Here is a 15,204-nt window from a genome sequence, read left to right as displayed (position 1 = left end):
AAACATTCTGGACCCGCCGCAAGTACAACCGCGGCAGGGTAACCAAAAATATGACCATCGTAGTTTTAGGCATCTACTGTCAAGAAGATATAGAAGGATTATTTTTCAAGGTTAAAGGAAAAAGCAAAAGGCATTTGTGGCCTTACATTAAACGTCATGTTCACCCAGAAACCACCTTCATATACACTGACTCTGCTCCACAATATAAAAGGATAGAAAATTTATTTCCGGCAGCAACACATAAAACTACCAATCACAAGAAAGGTAAATATATGTCTTTTTTTTAATGAGTGACATTTTTTTTTTCATCCTTAACATTCATTAATCCTTTATTTACAGGCGTATTCGTAGATCCCGATGATAAAAAAAATACTATCGATGATCTTGAGGGTGAAAACAAACTTTGTAAGAGGTCTATAAAGAGCAAGAGAACAGATGATATTTGCACGCAGTACATGGCTGTACATTATTACAGGCGGTTCCGCTTGAAGCCCTTTACTTATGATGGAGGAAGACTTGCTCAGTTTCTACAGGACATTAAAGCTGTGTATCCAGGCCACGGAAAAGTCGGCCTTGAACTTAAAATGTTGGACGAACCAACATCAGAAAGCGAAGCAATTGAGGACCTCATGGCCTCCAAAGAAATCTGCCCCACAAGATGATTCAGGAAGATGATGATAAATGGGGTAAAACCAACAAGTATAACTTTATTTTTGACATAATTTATTTATTTACATATATATACATACAAAAATTGCCTTTAAATATTAAATTACGTACCATTATAATCTATGTGCTTATTTTTCAAAGGGAACACAGACCAAGTTCTAAAACTAGAATAAATGATAAGAAAAGCATACCAGTAAATTGTTTACTATAATTTGTGTAAATGTTCAGATGGTCCACAAATTTTGATTTAATACTTTTTTGTTTTTCACTACATGAAATTGTTATTTTTTATTTCCTTTTAGAATTCTACCAAAAAACAGAGCCCAGAAAACAAAAGGATGAAAATGTTGCACATCTTTTACAGAAACAGGTAAATGTGTATTTCAGTTATTCTCAACTTTTATTTTGACGTGAGAGCTATTCTTTATATATTTTGTTATTCCTTCATTAAAATAAACTTTCTTTCACAGCTGCAGATCCAAAATGTCATGAAATACTATGACAGAGGTAAGACGAAATTTTAACCATTCACAGCTTATGTTTCAAATTAGTGCTTCACTTTAGTGCTTCACTTCGTGCTCTCGAGTGTTGCCGTTGTGGTTCTGTTGGATTATTTGATAGATAATGGTTTACAAACGTAAATTTAGTGAACATGAAAGAGATGGAACGTTTGAGAACTATATTAGATGAAGTTGAGTCTTCTGAAGGAGAAGTTGAACAAGATAGTAAAAATGAATCAGATAAAGAAATATCCAGTTCTCACAACAGCGAAAGAGAATTTGAGCAGAATGATGAAGACGACGGAAATCCTGATTTAGTAAAAAGTAATTTTATTAGCAAAAATAAGAGTTTGGCAGAATGGAAAACCAAATCAAAAAGTGAAAAAGGTCTTCTCAAATTATAATAACTCATTTAGCAGGATTAAAAGAAACTGCACGCAATATAAAGGAGCTTCTAGAAAGTTGAGAATTGTTTTTCAATGCTAAAATCATACAATCCATTGTAGAGTGTACAAATATTTATATTGGAAAAATATTACGACAAATGATGTGGAAATTAGAGCACTTTTTGGGCTTTTACATCTGTAAGGCTTGCATAAATCGTCACATAAAAATACGCAAGATTTGTGGGCTACCGAAAATTGAAACAGGCATTGCAATTTTACGGAACACAATGTCATATAAAAGATTTAAATTTCTTCTCAGGTGTCTACGGTTAGACAATGTGACCAATCGTGAAGCTCGGAAAAACTTGGACAAACTGGCGGCTGCGAGAGAATTTTTTACCGATTTCAATGAAAATTGCCAAAAGATGTACCTTATTGGTAAATAAGAGAAGAAATATTAAGAGAAATTTCGAGGGCGGTGTTCCTTTTGTCAATATATACCCAGCAACCCATCGAAGTATGGAATCAAAATATTTGCCTTAGTAGATACAAGAACTTTCTGCAGCTATAACATGGGAGATATACACAAGACAACAGTCGGAAGGTCCCTTTAGATTTGAAAATTCTTCATTTGAAATTACAAAATGCCTGTGCACCCCTTTATTTGGGCAGAAATGTAACAATGGATAATTGGTATACGAGTTATCCTCTAGCAAAAGAACTTTTGTCAAAGAAGTTAACTATTGTAGGAACCCTGAACAGAAACAAGGCTGAAATTCCCACCAAGTTCGTCCAAACAAAAACTAGGAATGGTTATTTATCTATATTTGGGTTCTAAAAGAACGCGACAATAGTATCGTACGTGCCTAAAAAATCAAATGTTTAGTTTTGTTATCTACAATGCATTGCGATGATGCCATTGATAAAAGTGATGATACGAAGAAACCAGAAATAATTTACTTTCATAATACAACAAAAGGTGGTGTAGATAAAGTTGAAATGTTATTGTTATATTCAACATCTCGAAAAACCAACAGATGGCCGATGGTCGTCTTTTACCGTGTTGAACGTCACTGCAATAAATACCCGAGTTGCTTTATTTCCAACAAAGACCCCTCCCTTACAATATGGAAATAGTAGAAAATTCCTACAAAATTTGGCTATATCTCTTATACAGCACCTTATATAGAGATTACAAAAAATATGTCAATGTTTCCTAAAGTGGTTCGTGAAAGCATCGATAATGCGACTTCTAGTGTATCAGAAGAACGCCCATCAAAGAAAACAAAACTCGACAAAGGCCGACGTGCTATGTGTCCAAGATCCAAAGACAATAAAACTACAATTTCTTGCAAAATATGTGATAATTTTTCATGTAAAATTCATTCTTCCTATGTTTGCCAAAAGTGTACGTTAGCTTCTGACTCCTGATTAGGTATATACTTATTTTGAATGGATTTTTTTTCTTAAATATTGAAATAAGTTTTTTAAGTACAGAAGTATAGTTTCTAAATGAAATATTGCAATTATTGCTTATAATAAAATGATTTCTATAAAATATATAACACATTTTCCTAATGAAACTGCTTGGGGTGATGCTGTCACCCTGCGCGATCTCCAACGTCAGTGTTGGGTGCGCGCCTTCTGCTGGGTTAATAGTTTTTGCAAGCCCATATTTCATCTTATAACATGCAGTAGTCCTGGACATTTCCAACGAGTTTACTGCCATCTGATCGCGGCTCAACTGTTTGCAAAGTTCAATTAAATTGGGAACTACATTGAAAGAAAGAGAATTCTCGGCAATAAACGAAGTTATTAATACCTTTTGGCGTGCTTTTCTTGTCACTATATCCAATGGCCGAGCATCAGTCTCCAGTAAGTCATCAGTATTTTTTTAATTAGCATAATTACTTAAAGTCATTGAATGTCTAATGTACTTTGAATATTTTATGTGCGTCACAATTTTAGAATGATTTGTGAAAGCCTTGAATCCTTCCCCACCATACTTCAGCAGTGAGTTACAAAAAATACAATATGCTTGTCCAGCAATATTTATTTTCTTGCGCCATGTGCCGATGGTATCCCCATTACCATCTCTCCGTTCAATCCAATTCCACCTAAATGCATTCCGGATACCTTCTTCTAGTTGTATAATATCACTTCTTGCGTACATAAATAAAAAAATATTTCAATAAACGAAACGAAAAATTTACACATGCATCAATAAATGAAACGAAAATGTTACACAGCGGAGAAAAAAAAAAGTTGAGAAGCGATCAATGACAAATAGCTAATACGGCGAAAAATCCCTCTTCTCTACTTATTGGCGCCACACCAGGAGAGATAAGACCTTTGAACCCAGAGTTACGTAATCGCACATCTGGTCGAACGAAGTCTCTCCCTTTTTTTTCTACCGCGCCTACTTGCTGAAAAGAATCCAGAAGAGAATGTCCGAGAACCGGGGGAATGAGTCGTAACTTGCAGTAAGGAAAGAACAAAAAAGAAGTTTTTTCCCCCTTTTCGCGCATTATCACTGCCTTTGGAAAAAAGAAAGGAAAAGTTTTCACCACACACACTGACCTTGTGTTTTCTGCTTTCAAAGCAAACAAAATTACCCAGATCCTTTGGAGAAAGAACGGAAATGTTTTCACCACATACACTGACCTTGCCTTTTCTGCTTTCAAAGCAAACAAAATTACCCAGATCAAAATAAATAATTCACTATTATTCCTACTTCCTTTTGAACAACGATCGCCGTAATTTCCAGGTATCGAAATTCAAAATCCAGGAGCACAAACACCCTTGCATACATTACAAATAGCTTAATAAATGTTCTAATTTTACATTTCTCATCCATATATATCATGTTTAACTATCATACACTTACCTGCATACATGTGTAAAAAAGAATTATGAAATGTAAAGAAAATGGCATATAAATCCATTATTAATTTGAATGCCAAAATTACATCCAAGTTAAATTTTTACGTAGTAAGCTTTCTTTTAAATCGATTGTTTACAGTTTGAGCATAAGTACTTCTTTGCCCTATAGCGTTTCATGCAAAACATTTCACTCGTTAAAGTACGTGTTAATTAAAATTTCTTGTTCTATTACTTTAGAATGAAATAAAATTAGTAAGTTATCATATCATGCTTAGTAATATAACATTAACTATGTTATACAACATTGAACAAATAGGGAATGTCAGGCATCATGATGTTAACATGAACAAGGGTAAGTTCAATTTTTCCTTTTGGCAGTTCAGAATTGTTTTCCCTGTCCACTTCCCTCGGATACGGAAAACAATATTTGGCCGCCATCTTGGATTTCGAAATGAGCTTTTCGGCGCATTTCTGAAATCTAAGATGGCGGCCAAAAACTCGCCAAATTCAGCCAAGAGCCGGGTATCCAAAATGAGCCAAATGATTTCTGACAGAATGCTACGTGCAATGCATTCATCGAAAATTGGCGGTGTCGGCTACATGGTTGAAATCGACGAAACGAAAATAGGCAAAAGACAGTACAACGTTGGAAGGGTCGTTGAAGGAACATGGATAATTGGAATGTTTCAAAGAGAAACGAAAGATTTTCGGCTAGAAATATGTCCAGAAAACAATAGATCTGCGGCGACCCTGATACCGCTAATAACAAAGCACGTGGCTAAGGGAACCACAATCATTACTGATGAATGGTGGGCCTACGCATCTTTAGCCAACAATGGGTATTATGTGCACCAGACCGTAAATCATTCCACCCATTTTATTAATCCAGCAACTGGCGCACATACTCAGTCTATAGAATCCAACTGGAGACCTCTGAAAGTTAAACTGCAGAAAAGTGGTCTTCATAAGGAAAACCTAGCAGATCACCTTCTCAAGTATTTATTTTGGCGTGAAATAAGTCACAATAAGGATCCATTCATAGAAATTCTGGCTGCCATCAAGGATTGCTTTCCAGTGACATAAAATCTCCGACAATTTCATTTACAACAGTTTTTTGGGAAAAAAAAAAGGGGGGGCCCTTTTCAGGGCTATACAAATTTAACAAAAGATATATGACATACTGCTATATATATGCTTTATCATGTTTAACTCATTAATATTATGTCTATTCCTGTTAAGTCCAATTTTTATCCTTTAAAAATCATGTTTAACTGTTTGATATTATTTTTTGCCAGCTAACTCTAATTTATATGTGTTTAATATGTTTCTTCATAATTTTTATGCTTTAAATATCATATTTAACCTTTTGATATTTTTCTGCGACTAACACAAATTTAGATGCATTTAATACGTTTTTTAATTTATATGCTTTAAATATCACGGATCACCTGTTTAATTTTCTTGCAATATGTTTGTTTAATATATATAATAATATAACCTAATTTATGCTTTAAACATCACGGATCACCTGTTTAATTTTCTTGCAATATGTTTAATATATATAATAATATAACCTAATTTATATGCTTTAAACATCACGGATCACCTGTTTAATTATCTTGCAATATGTTTGTTTAATATATATAATAATATTTTTGGGCTATTATATTATGGTTCACCTTTTTAAATATCTTGTAACTTAACTGTACACCACTAAACTCATGGCCGATTAGCCGTTGACGAGCTTGGCGAATAAATACGCTTCCCCGCCAACGGATCCTCTCCGGAAGAAAACCCCAGCACAAGTACTACCAATGTCTTCTTTGAATGCTGTGCGAAGACCGAGCAAGACTAGGGGTAAAGCTTCTGTCCAGTGTGTGCTACTGTGACACTTCAGACCTTGTTTAAGAGATCGGTGAAAGCGTTCCACCATCCCATTTCCATGGATGGTATGGTGTTGTGCGAATATGGCGAATGCCAAGAGAGGAATGAAGCCAAGAAGGATGCGAACAAGTGACATTGAAATTGTCGACCTTGGTCAGTAGTGATGGTGGTAGGCATGCCAAATCTTGAAAGCCACTGGGGGATGAATGCTCGAGCTACAGTTTCAGCGGATATATTTTCAATAGAAATGGCTTCAGGCCATCTTGTGCACCGATCAATACAAGTGAGGAGGTAAGTGTAACCATTTGAAGGAGGCAATGGGCCAACCAAGTCTAAGTGCACATGATCAAAGCATCTTGCTGGAAGGTTAAATTGTTGAATGGGACTGTGAGTGTGACGGGATACTTTACACCGTTGACACCTAATACATGAACGAGTCCATTCTGTGATGTCTCGATTCATTGCTGGCCAGACAAATCTGTCTGCGATGAGCTTTTTGGTGGCACGGATTCCAGGATGTGCCAAAGTGGCATTAAACACTTCACGTCTAAAATTGACAGGAATATAGGGACGTATTCTATTGTTCTCTATGTCACAGAAAATTTTAAGCGTTGGATCAATGTGCAGCAGTTGTAACTGAAGGGAGGTTTGTGGATTTGAGATTAGGTTCTTGAGTTCCTCCTCATGCAATTGAGCTTTTGCGATTTCAGAAAAATCTGGGGTAGTGAGGTTGATATTGTTTACCCGAGACAAGGCATCAGCAACACAATTATCAGTACCAGACATATCTGATATCTGTACTAAACTGGGCGATGAAATCCAGGTGTCGAAGCTGACGAGGAGAGCACGAGTCAGAGTTTTTCTAGAAGCGAAGGTGATCGATGAAAATGATGAAGTCGTGTCCTTCCAAGTTGTGCCGGAAGTATTTAACAGTACAGTACACAGCAAGTAGTTCCCTGTCATATGTGCTGTATTTCCTTTCTGCAGAAGTAAGTTTTCTGGAGAAGAATGCCATTGGGGAAGAAAGTCCTTTAGTGGTATGGGCTTGAAGCACTGCTCCTATGGCCCTGTATGAACTGAAATGAAACTGAGGTTTGACCAAGTACACATTTGGATGGATTTAGTTTTAATCCATGATCTTTAAGGCGAGTGAAAATTGAAAATGTTCTTCCGCATCTGTAGATGCAACAAGGATATCATCAAAATATGGGATGGAGAAATCAAGGCCAGACAGTACTTGGTTTATGAAACGCTGAAATGTTTGGCCAGCATTGCGAAGGCCAAGTGGCATATATAAGTACTTAAAGAGACCAAATGGTGTAGTCACTGCAGTCTTGGGCACATCTTCAGCATACACTGGGATCTGATATGCTCTGGCAAGATCGAGGGTAGAAAATATGTTTGTTCCATGAAAGAGATGGGTACAGCCTTGGGTATGTGGGACTGGATATCTGTCAGGGACTGTGACGGCATTAAGTGGACGATAATCTCCACAAGGCCACCAATCACAATTAAGACTTTTTCACCATGTGAAGTGGACTGGCCCAGGGACTTTTAGATGGGCGAATGGTTCCCTGTGCTAGCATAAATTCAAATTCTTTGCGAGCAGCCTTTAGCATCTCTGGAGAAAGACGACAAGGCTTGGAAAGTACAGGTGGGCCATGTGTTTCAATGTGATGATACACTTCTGGCTGATGAATATGCTGCCCTGGTTTAGATGGGTTTAAAATGTCAGGGAATTTTGCTAATAACCAATGAACAGATACAACAGTTATGTTGGTAGGTATGTTTGATATGTGAGAAGCTTGGCCCTGTGATGTCAGCTGCATTGTAGCATCAATTAAGCAATTATTCTTGACATCCATTAGAAGGTGAAAATTTGTCAAGAAATCAACACCAATAATGCTTGAGTTACATCCGCAATAATAAAAGGCCAGTTGAAAGTCCGGCACAAGTTTAAATCAAGTGTCAATAGTTTGGTGCCGTAAGTTGCAATTTGGGTACCATTGGCTGCATACAGTACAAGTATATTAAGTTGGTGAGCATTTGTTTTAGTTCTCGGGAGCACTGATATGTCAGCTCCAGTATTTACTAAAAAACATAACTGAGTTGAAAGATCAGCCAGTACTATTCTGTCGATGTGGCGGACATTCTGTAGGCCAGCAGACCACCTATTTAGTTTCCTGCTTGTTCAAAAGTGCATGGAGGGGCACACTTGCAAGCTTCGGCACCAAAATTCATGATAAAAACATATGCCACTTGTAGGCTCTTGTACTGCGTTCGAGTATTGCGACGAGATCGACTCCTGCTTCGGGCACAAAAATTATTACGTTGGCCCTGATTTGATCGATTGTATCTCCGTGAAGCATGAAGACTGGTAGAGACTTCAGATACTTTTTTGGTCAATTCAGCCACTTGTTGTTCAAGGGGTGAACTGGAAGGTGCAGCATTAGCAGCACTGACATAAGCTAGAGTAACAAGTTCATTAATTTTGTCAGCCATTGCTGCTAAACGGGTTAGATCTTCGTTAGAAGCAGCAAGAATTATTTGTATGTTATTAGGAAGACGCAAAAGTCATAGTGACTTCAACAAGTCTAAAATGGCTTCCTGCCAGATCACGCATTTTTGACAGCAAGTATGAAGGTCGCTGATCTCTTAAGTTCAAGTCCTTGTAGTAAAGTACATATTTTTGAAGATTCACTTTCTGAATAGATTTCAATCAGCCGCTGTTTCAATATCGAGTATTTATCACAATCAGGTGGTTTGAGAATTAAGTCATGCACTGAATTCAGAATATCAGACTCAATTGCTGCAACTACATGGTTGAATTTTGTAGAATCCTCACTAATGCGAGCGATAGAAAATTGTGCTTCGATCTGAGCGAACCACAATGAAGGATTATTTTCCAGAAAGGCGGTGTGATTTGTGGCTCGGGTTGAATATCGTCGGGCATACTGATAGATAATTTTCGCTTTAATTAATAAACACTTAATAGCACAAATATCGTAGCATGAGGACACACTATTGATATTTTATCATGAGAACAATAAATATTTTAACCATGCAGATAAAATTTACGTAACAATATACACACAAATAATACAGGGTCAGCAATTACACACACAAATAATATTTGATGGAAATGCATAAGAAAAGAAACCCCAATTTGAGAAAAATGATGCGTTCACTTTGTATTGCGCATAAAATTTACGTAACAATATACACACAAATAATACAGGGTCAGCGATTACACACACAAATAATATTTGATCGAAATGCATAAGAAAAGAAACCCCAATTTGAGAAAAATGATGCGTTCACTTTGTATTGCGCACACACAAAATCACCACTTTTCACTGCTAAGGCACATTATCGAAAGAAAACACTTCTGTAGCACATGGGAAAGAAATTCACTACTTTCGAACACAGAGGGAAGAATTTTGCCGTAGCACGTTGCAGAAAAATCACTGATGTAGCACATTTAGCGAAAATCACTATTGTAGCACGTTTGTCACAAAGTTGAATGATCGAAGAATTTATTGCACGACTGGCGAAGTTAGCGGAACGGAACAGATCACATTGATGATTTGCTGAAGCTCCTTGCGATGATATGCACGACTTGGAAAAAAACACAAGAAATATATATCAATACTTCTAGAAATAATTGAAGGGGTACGTTGTAGCATGCTTTTAATGTCCATATTCGTTGTTATTTTTAGTCAGTTGTTTAGAATGCCTCGGATGCACGTGGCTTACGGTCGTTGAAAATCCACTGTCAGCAGCGTGCTCAGGCAAAAGGTCACCACTTTTGGTGGTCGTGTACTGAATGCATGATATAATCAAAGAAAATAAGAGTAGACAATCTGCTGTAACAAAAGAATATATTAAGTACTAAAATTACAATTAAAAATTACATTGCAGAAAGCAAGCTTGGAACACGGTTCATGCTATCGTCGCGTTCTGACGAGAAGTCCCAGTCGCTTTACTGCTCCGATTAAGAACTGGATTTTGACACGTGGCGCCATCTCATGAATAGAAGTTAAAGTATCTGTCGGAACGCCACAAGTAGGCGGAAAAATAACAGATAACTTAAATTAATGTAAAATATGTGGAGTTACTAATTCGATAGAAAAAAACGCTGATGTGGACATCCATTGAATTTCATCAGACATATAGTTCTCATTCAATCAATTCATTTCTCACTTTTTTTCTTCAAGGCAAAAATACATAAAAACTCAAAATATCTAAAATTGCAAAACACTAAAAAAAAAAAAAAAAAAAACCCTAAGACACTAAATACAGTTAAAAAGAGTTTAAAAAAACAATTTTTGCAATTAAATTTAGAGCTTCTGCGAAAAAACAAGCATTGCGGTCAACAAACAGAAAGACAACATTTTCGATGCACAAAAGTTTAAAATTAACTTTCTGTCCCACTGTGCTACAAAACACTGAAGTTGGTGGACCAACTGATTTAATTCTTTGTACTACTAAGAGTTCAAGTGTACATATGCAGCTGCTACGTTAGACTTAACGCCATTTACACTTTTAAATAGTTAACAATTCTACAATTATTCCATGCAGATTAACTAAAGGATTGAAAATTTTAACCGGAACATGAGAACAACATAATTTAATCATTTTTAAAGCAAAAGTGCATAATTTACCAACACGTGAAAGTAGAAAAACAGAGTTCACTAAGCTGGATATATATGACTGGCGCAGCCAACTGCAACAAAAAAAGGGAGGTGCATGTTATAGCAGTCCCATATACGAAATTTCAACGCTCTACGTCTAATCGTTTTTGAGTTATGCGAGATATGTATATAGGTAGAGGTAAAAGTATGGGGAACACCAGCGATGTACCATGGATCAACTGGTAATGCCATCCCCTTGCTAAATATTTAAAAAAAGGAAGAAGGAAACACAATTACAAGCTTTATAGGAATTTACAAAGAAAGTGAAAAAATGAGCAACTGAAGCTTTCCAAAGGATCTAGGTTGGATCTATTATCGTACATTGTGTGATCCCACCGTCCGCCTCGCATCCAGTATTTATTAATAATTACGATTTAGGATATAATGAGATTAGACTACATAAATCGCAATACATCATCTGTTTTGGTGTAACAAAAGTAACGGATAAGCAGAATTAGATACAGATAAACTTAAATGAGATAAATATGATAAGTACTAGGAACACAATGTTATAATGAACCGTAATAATAATACTAAAGATGCGTCCATGGGGTTATTACAGTTATATAAGGTTATTACAGTTATATAAGGTTATTACAGTTTATAAAGTTTACAAGTGAAGTCATTTTGTATATATTCACAGGATGCAGGATGCAAAAGTTCATTAAATTTATGCAATATGAAAACTTATACTTGAAATAGGTCTAGGCCAGGGGTTCTCGACCGATGGTACGCGTACCACTGGTGGTACGCAACGAAGCAAAATATTTTTAACTATTAAATTCAAAAATGAAAATCCCAACCTCCTGATTGAGATTTTCTCTAACACTCGTAAATTTATGCGATCTAAACTTTGTTCAAGAGTGGTGGTGGTAGTAGTACTTTGTAGTGGTGGTACGAAAGGTTTTCAATTTTTTGTTTAGATGGTACGCGTTGGTCAAAAGGTTGAGAACCGCTGATCTAGACCGTAGGAAGAAAGTCGTTGCATAATTCTTTTAAACTGATGTTTATCTTTAAGTAGAACGAAAAAAATCCCTTCTGAATTCATTTTAAATCCATTTTATAATCGATTTTGGAAAAAAAAGAGCCCTTTATTCTGCCGTATGTACAGCTATCACCCAAAAAATCGTTTAAATGTATTCGAGAGCGGTCAAAATAGGTATATTCGTTGAAATATTATAAATTTCCTTAATCGCTTGGAAGAATTTTTTTTTATTGTATTTAAATCAAAATTGTTTAACCTCTTTTTCAATGATTCCAAGTTGTGAAATCACTATCATTTGCAACTATTGCTAGGACGGTAAACTTTGAGTGAACGGAATACGAAAGAATAAAATGAAGAATTTATCGATCTAGTAAAATGACAGGATTTGAAGTGTGATGGAAGGCAAGCTAATGGTACTCAGTTGGAATGATTTTAGATACACTACAGGTGATTAAGAAGATGTTAAGGAACGGAAGGGAGTAGGATGTCTCAAGTGAAAAAGTGAATTGAATAGATGAGAAGTGGATTTGATTAGTGAGGGAAGTTTAACTAAATCTAACTTATCTTAACGAAGATAGTGGATAAACAATAAAAATAGATGTTCAAAACTCTCTTGAAATTTCTATGAATTCTTGAATTTTATTGTATTGAACGGATGCGTCTAATAACGACTGGTAATTTAATCAATGTCTACTGCAGTAAAGCAATCTTGCCCCGTGTTTGTCCATACCAAGGTGCAACTGACCACAAATTCGGATATGACGAAGAGGCATTTCGTTAAAGAATAAGTACTGGTACGTCGAATGTGCTGGTTTGTGACCTGGGCTTACTCCCATATCCGACTTACATAAATTTTAGCGTTTAAATGAGTTTGTAGTTTTTCAGTAGTAATACAATAATATAGAATATAATAACTTGCTCATTATCTTTGTCTATGCATAAACAATTTTTTGAATTTGCATTTACATGAGGTGTAAATGCAAGGCAAAACAGACGAAAAGTGGGTATGGTCCTTAATGAGGCACATTTTTCAATTTGTGAGCATATTCATTTTGCTGGATGTTCCCTCACTATGCGAGGCAGGGCTATTTAATTTTTTTGATTTTCTTATGCTGTTCTCGATTAAAACTGAAAATTAAAACCCGATCGTTAATTTCTGCACGCTAATGTAGAACTTAAAATCTATTTGAAATTATTATTAAATGTAGAATCATTTTAATGAACTGTGTCTTGTTAATAATAATTAACTATATTAAGATTTAATCTTATAATGACTGTCAGACTGGTACTATTTTCTTTACCTGCTTAAAGAACTCCTTGTACACACTCCAAACAGCGTTCTTGTGCACTGGCCATGGCTTCCAGTTGGCGCATAAATCGCAAGTCATCATCAACACTGATTTTACAGCATCCCTATAAAATTGCACTTGGCAGAAATTAAACTTATCGTAATAAAACAGAATTAACAATTTTATGGATTGATGTTTCCTTTGATGTTAACCGACAAATGTTTAATTGCATTAGCAGTTATTCTAAAATTTTCTTTGAACATTTTTTTAAATTAGGGCTGGCCGCTTACACTGTTAGCCTAATACAGCTATTATTAAAAAAAAATATGATGATTTTAAGGAATCCAGTTTCACGAATTAGTAGAAGTAGTTTCACGAATGTCAACTCTTAAAAATATCTAACGATTTTAATGATAAACCAAAACTGTTACTTTTTCTGCATTAATTTAAATCAATACTTCCCATTCAACGATTCTAAATACTAGGTGCAGTAGGAATTATATAATTATGTATCACACAATTCTCATTCTGTAGCAATCATGTACTGTTTATTCTATATGTACCATTTCTGTTGTAAAATTCTCAATAATATCACAAAATATAGAGTAGACTGAATGGAATGTATACTATAATTAATACTGAAGAATTTCAATGCAAATTAATTAGCACGAGACCAGCTATATCCGACAGCTGCGTCTGAAGTCTATGAGCACCTCAAAGTACCTCATTTGCAAAGCTCCACGATCAGAGGCGTAGCTAGGGTTTTCAGCGCCCGGGTACAACTGAAGACGTTGCGCCCCTTTCTCTGTTCCAAGAACGGAAAACATTTCATTCTAAAATTTAATAACATCAATTTGGCGCCCCCTGAATGCTGCGCCCGGGGACAGATGTCCCCCCTTGCCCCACCCTAGCTACGCCACTGTCCACGATAACTTAAATAGTTATTACGCTTTGAGATAACAGAAGAAAATTATGGAAAGTACTGGAACAGTATTTGCCTTAGAGGATATGTCTTTACGCTTTAACCTAATGGAAAAGAATTATGGAAAGGACTGGAAGAAAATTTGCCTTAGAAAGATATGTATTTACGATTTCAGATAATGGAAAAGAATTATAGAAAGTACTGAAAGAATATTTGCCTTAGAAGATATGTTTTTACGATGACTCTTTAAAAGTGCGTTTCTCCTAACCAAATCTTTTGTCCACCGTAAATTCAGTGAGAGATGAGTTACCACTTTCCTATGATCTCACCCATTCAGTTACAGCTCGGTATTCGAATAAAAGATTCTTGTTTCTTTGATCTCTATTCATAAAATAGAGATCAAAGAAACAAGTAGAGTAAAAATAAAATAAAATAATAGAATAAAAATAAAGGTCTTTAAATTGCTATTATTTCTACACAGGTACAGAAGTCCTTAGCTCAATGTGGTGGCCAGATCCCACGTGTGTCTACTCTTGCATCGTGACCAAGACTTAGCTATAGAATCACAGACTATAGATCTGTGTAACAGACAAGTCCAGTGTACGATAATGTGTGGAATAGTCCTTGGAACTATGGCTAAAAGTTGTCCGCAGGATCTTGTGAAACCTTATAGCAGACTTTATGCTGCCATTGCTGCCTGATGCCAGAGAGGAAAGAATCCAAGCGTTTGCTGACAGTATAATGAGCCTGATTAATAGAAGATACCACTAAGAAATTGAAGGAAAAGCTGAGATTAGCTTGGCTCAATTAGCAAACACTTGCTTGGATTAACAGACATAAACTAAGGACCTCACTATCCAAAACAAAAGTTTTTACAGTTGTCGCTATTGTCCCCTAAAACATAACGTAGGCATAAAGATAAAAAGTATAAACTAAAAGTCGTTTCAACGCTACAGTCTTTTTGAATAATATTTGACAATAAACTTAATTGG

General features: G+C 35.8%; 1 protein-coding gene across 2 annotated transcripts in view; it reads right to left on the bottom strand.

Moving 5' to 3' along the window:
• Nucleotides 1-15,204, bottom strand: part of LOC146994420 (cAMP and cAMP-inhibited cGMP 3',5'-cyclic phosphodiesterase 10A-like) — a 70,929-nt gene that overhangs the window by 53,937 nt on the left and 1,788 nt on the right. For both annotated transcript variants that reach the window (XM_085827315.1, XM_085827314.1), the window contains exon 2: nt 13,303-13,414. In XM_085827315.1, coding sequence (XP_085683441.1) covers nt 13,303-13,414 — 112 coding nt within the window. The remainder of the gene's footprint in view (nt 1-13,302; nt 13,415-15,204) is intronic.

The sequence above is a fragment of the Stegodyphus dumicola genome, chromosome 11, assembly GCF_044657685.1.
Source record: "Stegodyphus dumicola isolate Sdum_Otavi_A_Nest chromosome 11, ASM4465768v1".
NCBI classification, from domain to species: Eukaryota; Metazoa; Arthropoda; class Arachnida; order Araneae; family Eresidae; genus Stegodyphus; species Stegodyphus dumicola.
The sequence above is the reverse complement of the archived record's forward strand: the minus strand, read 5'-3'. Positions and strand labels throughout refer to the sequence as shown.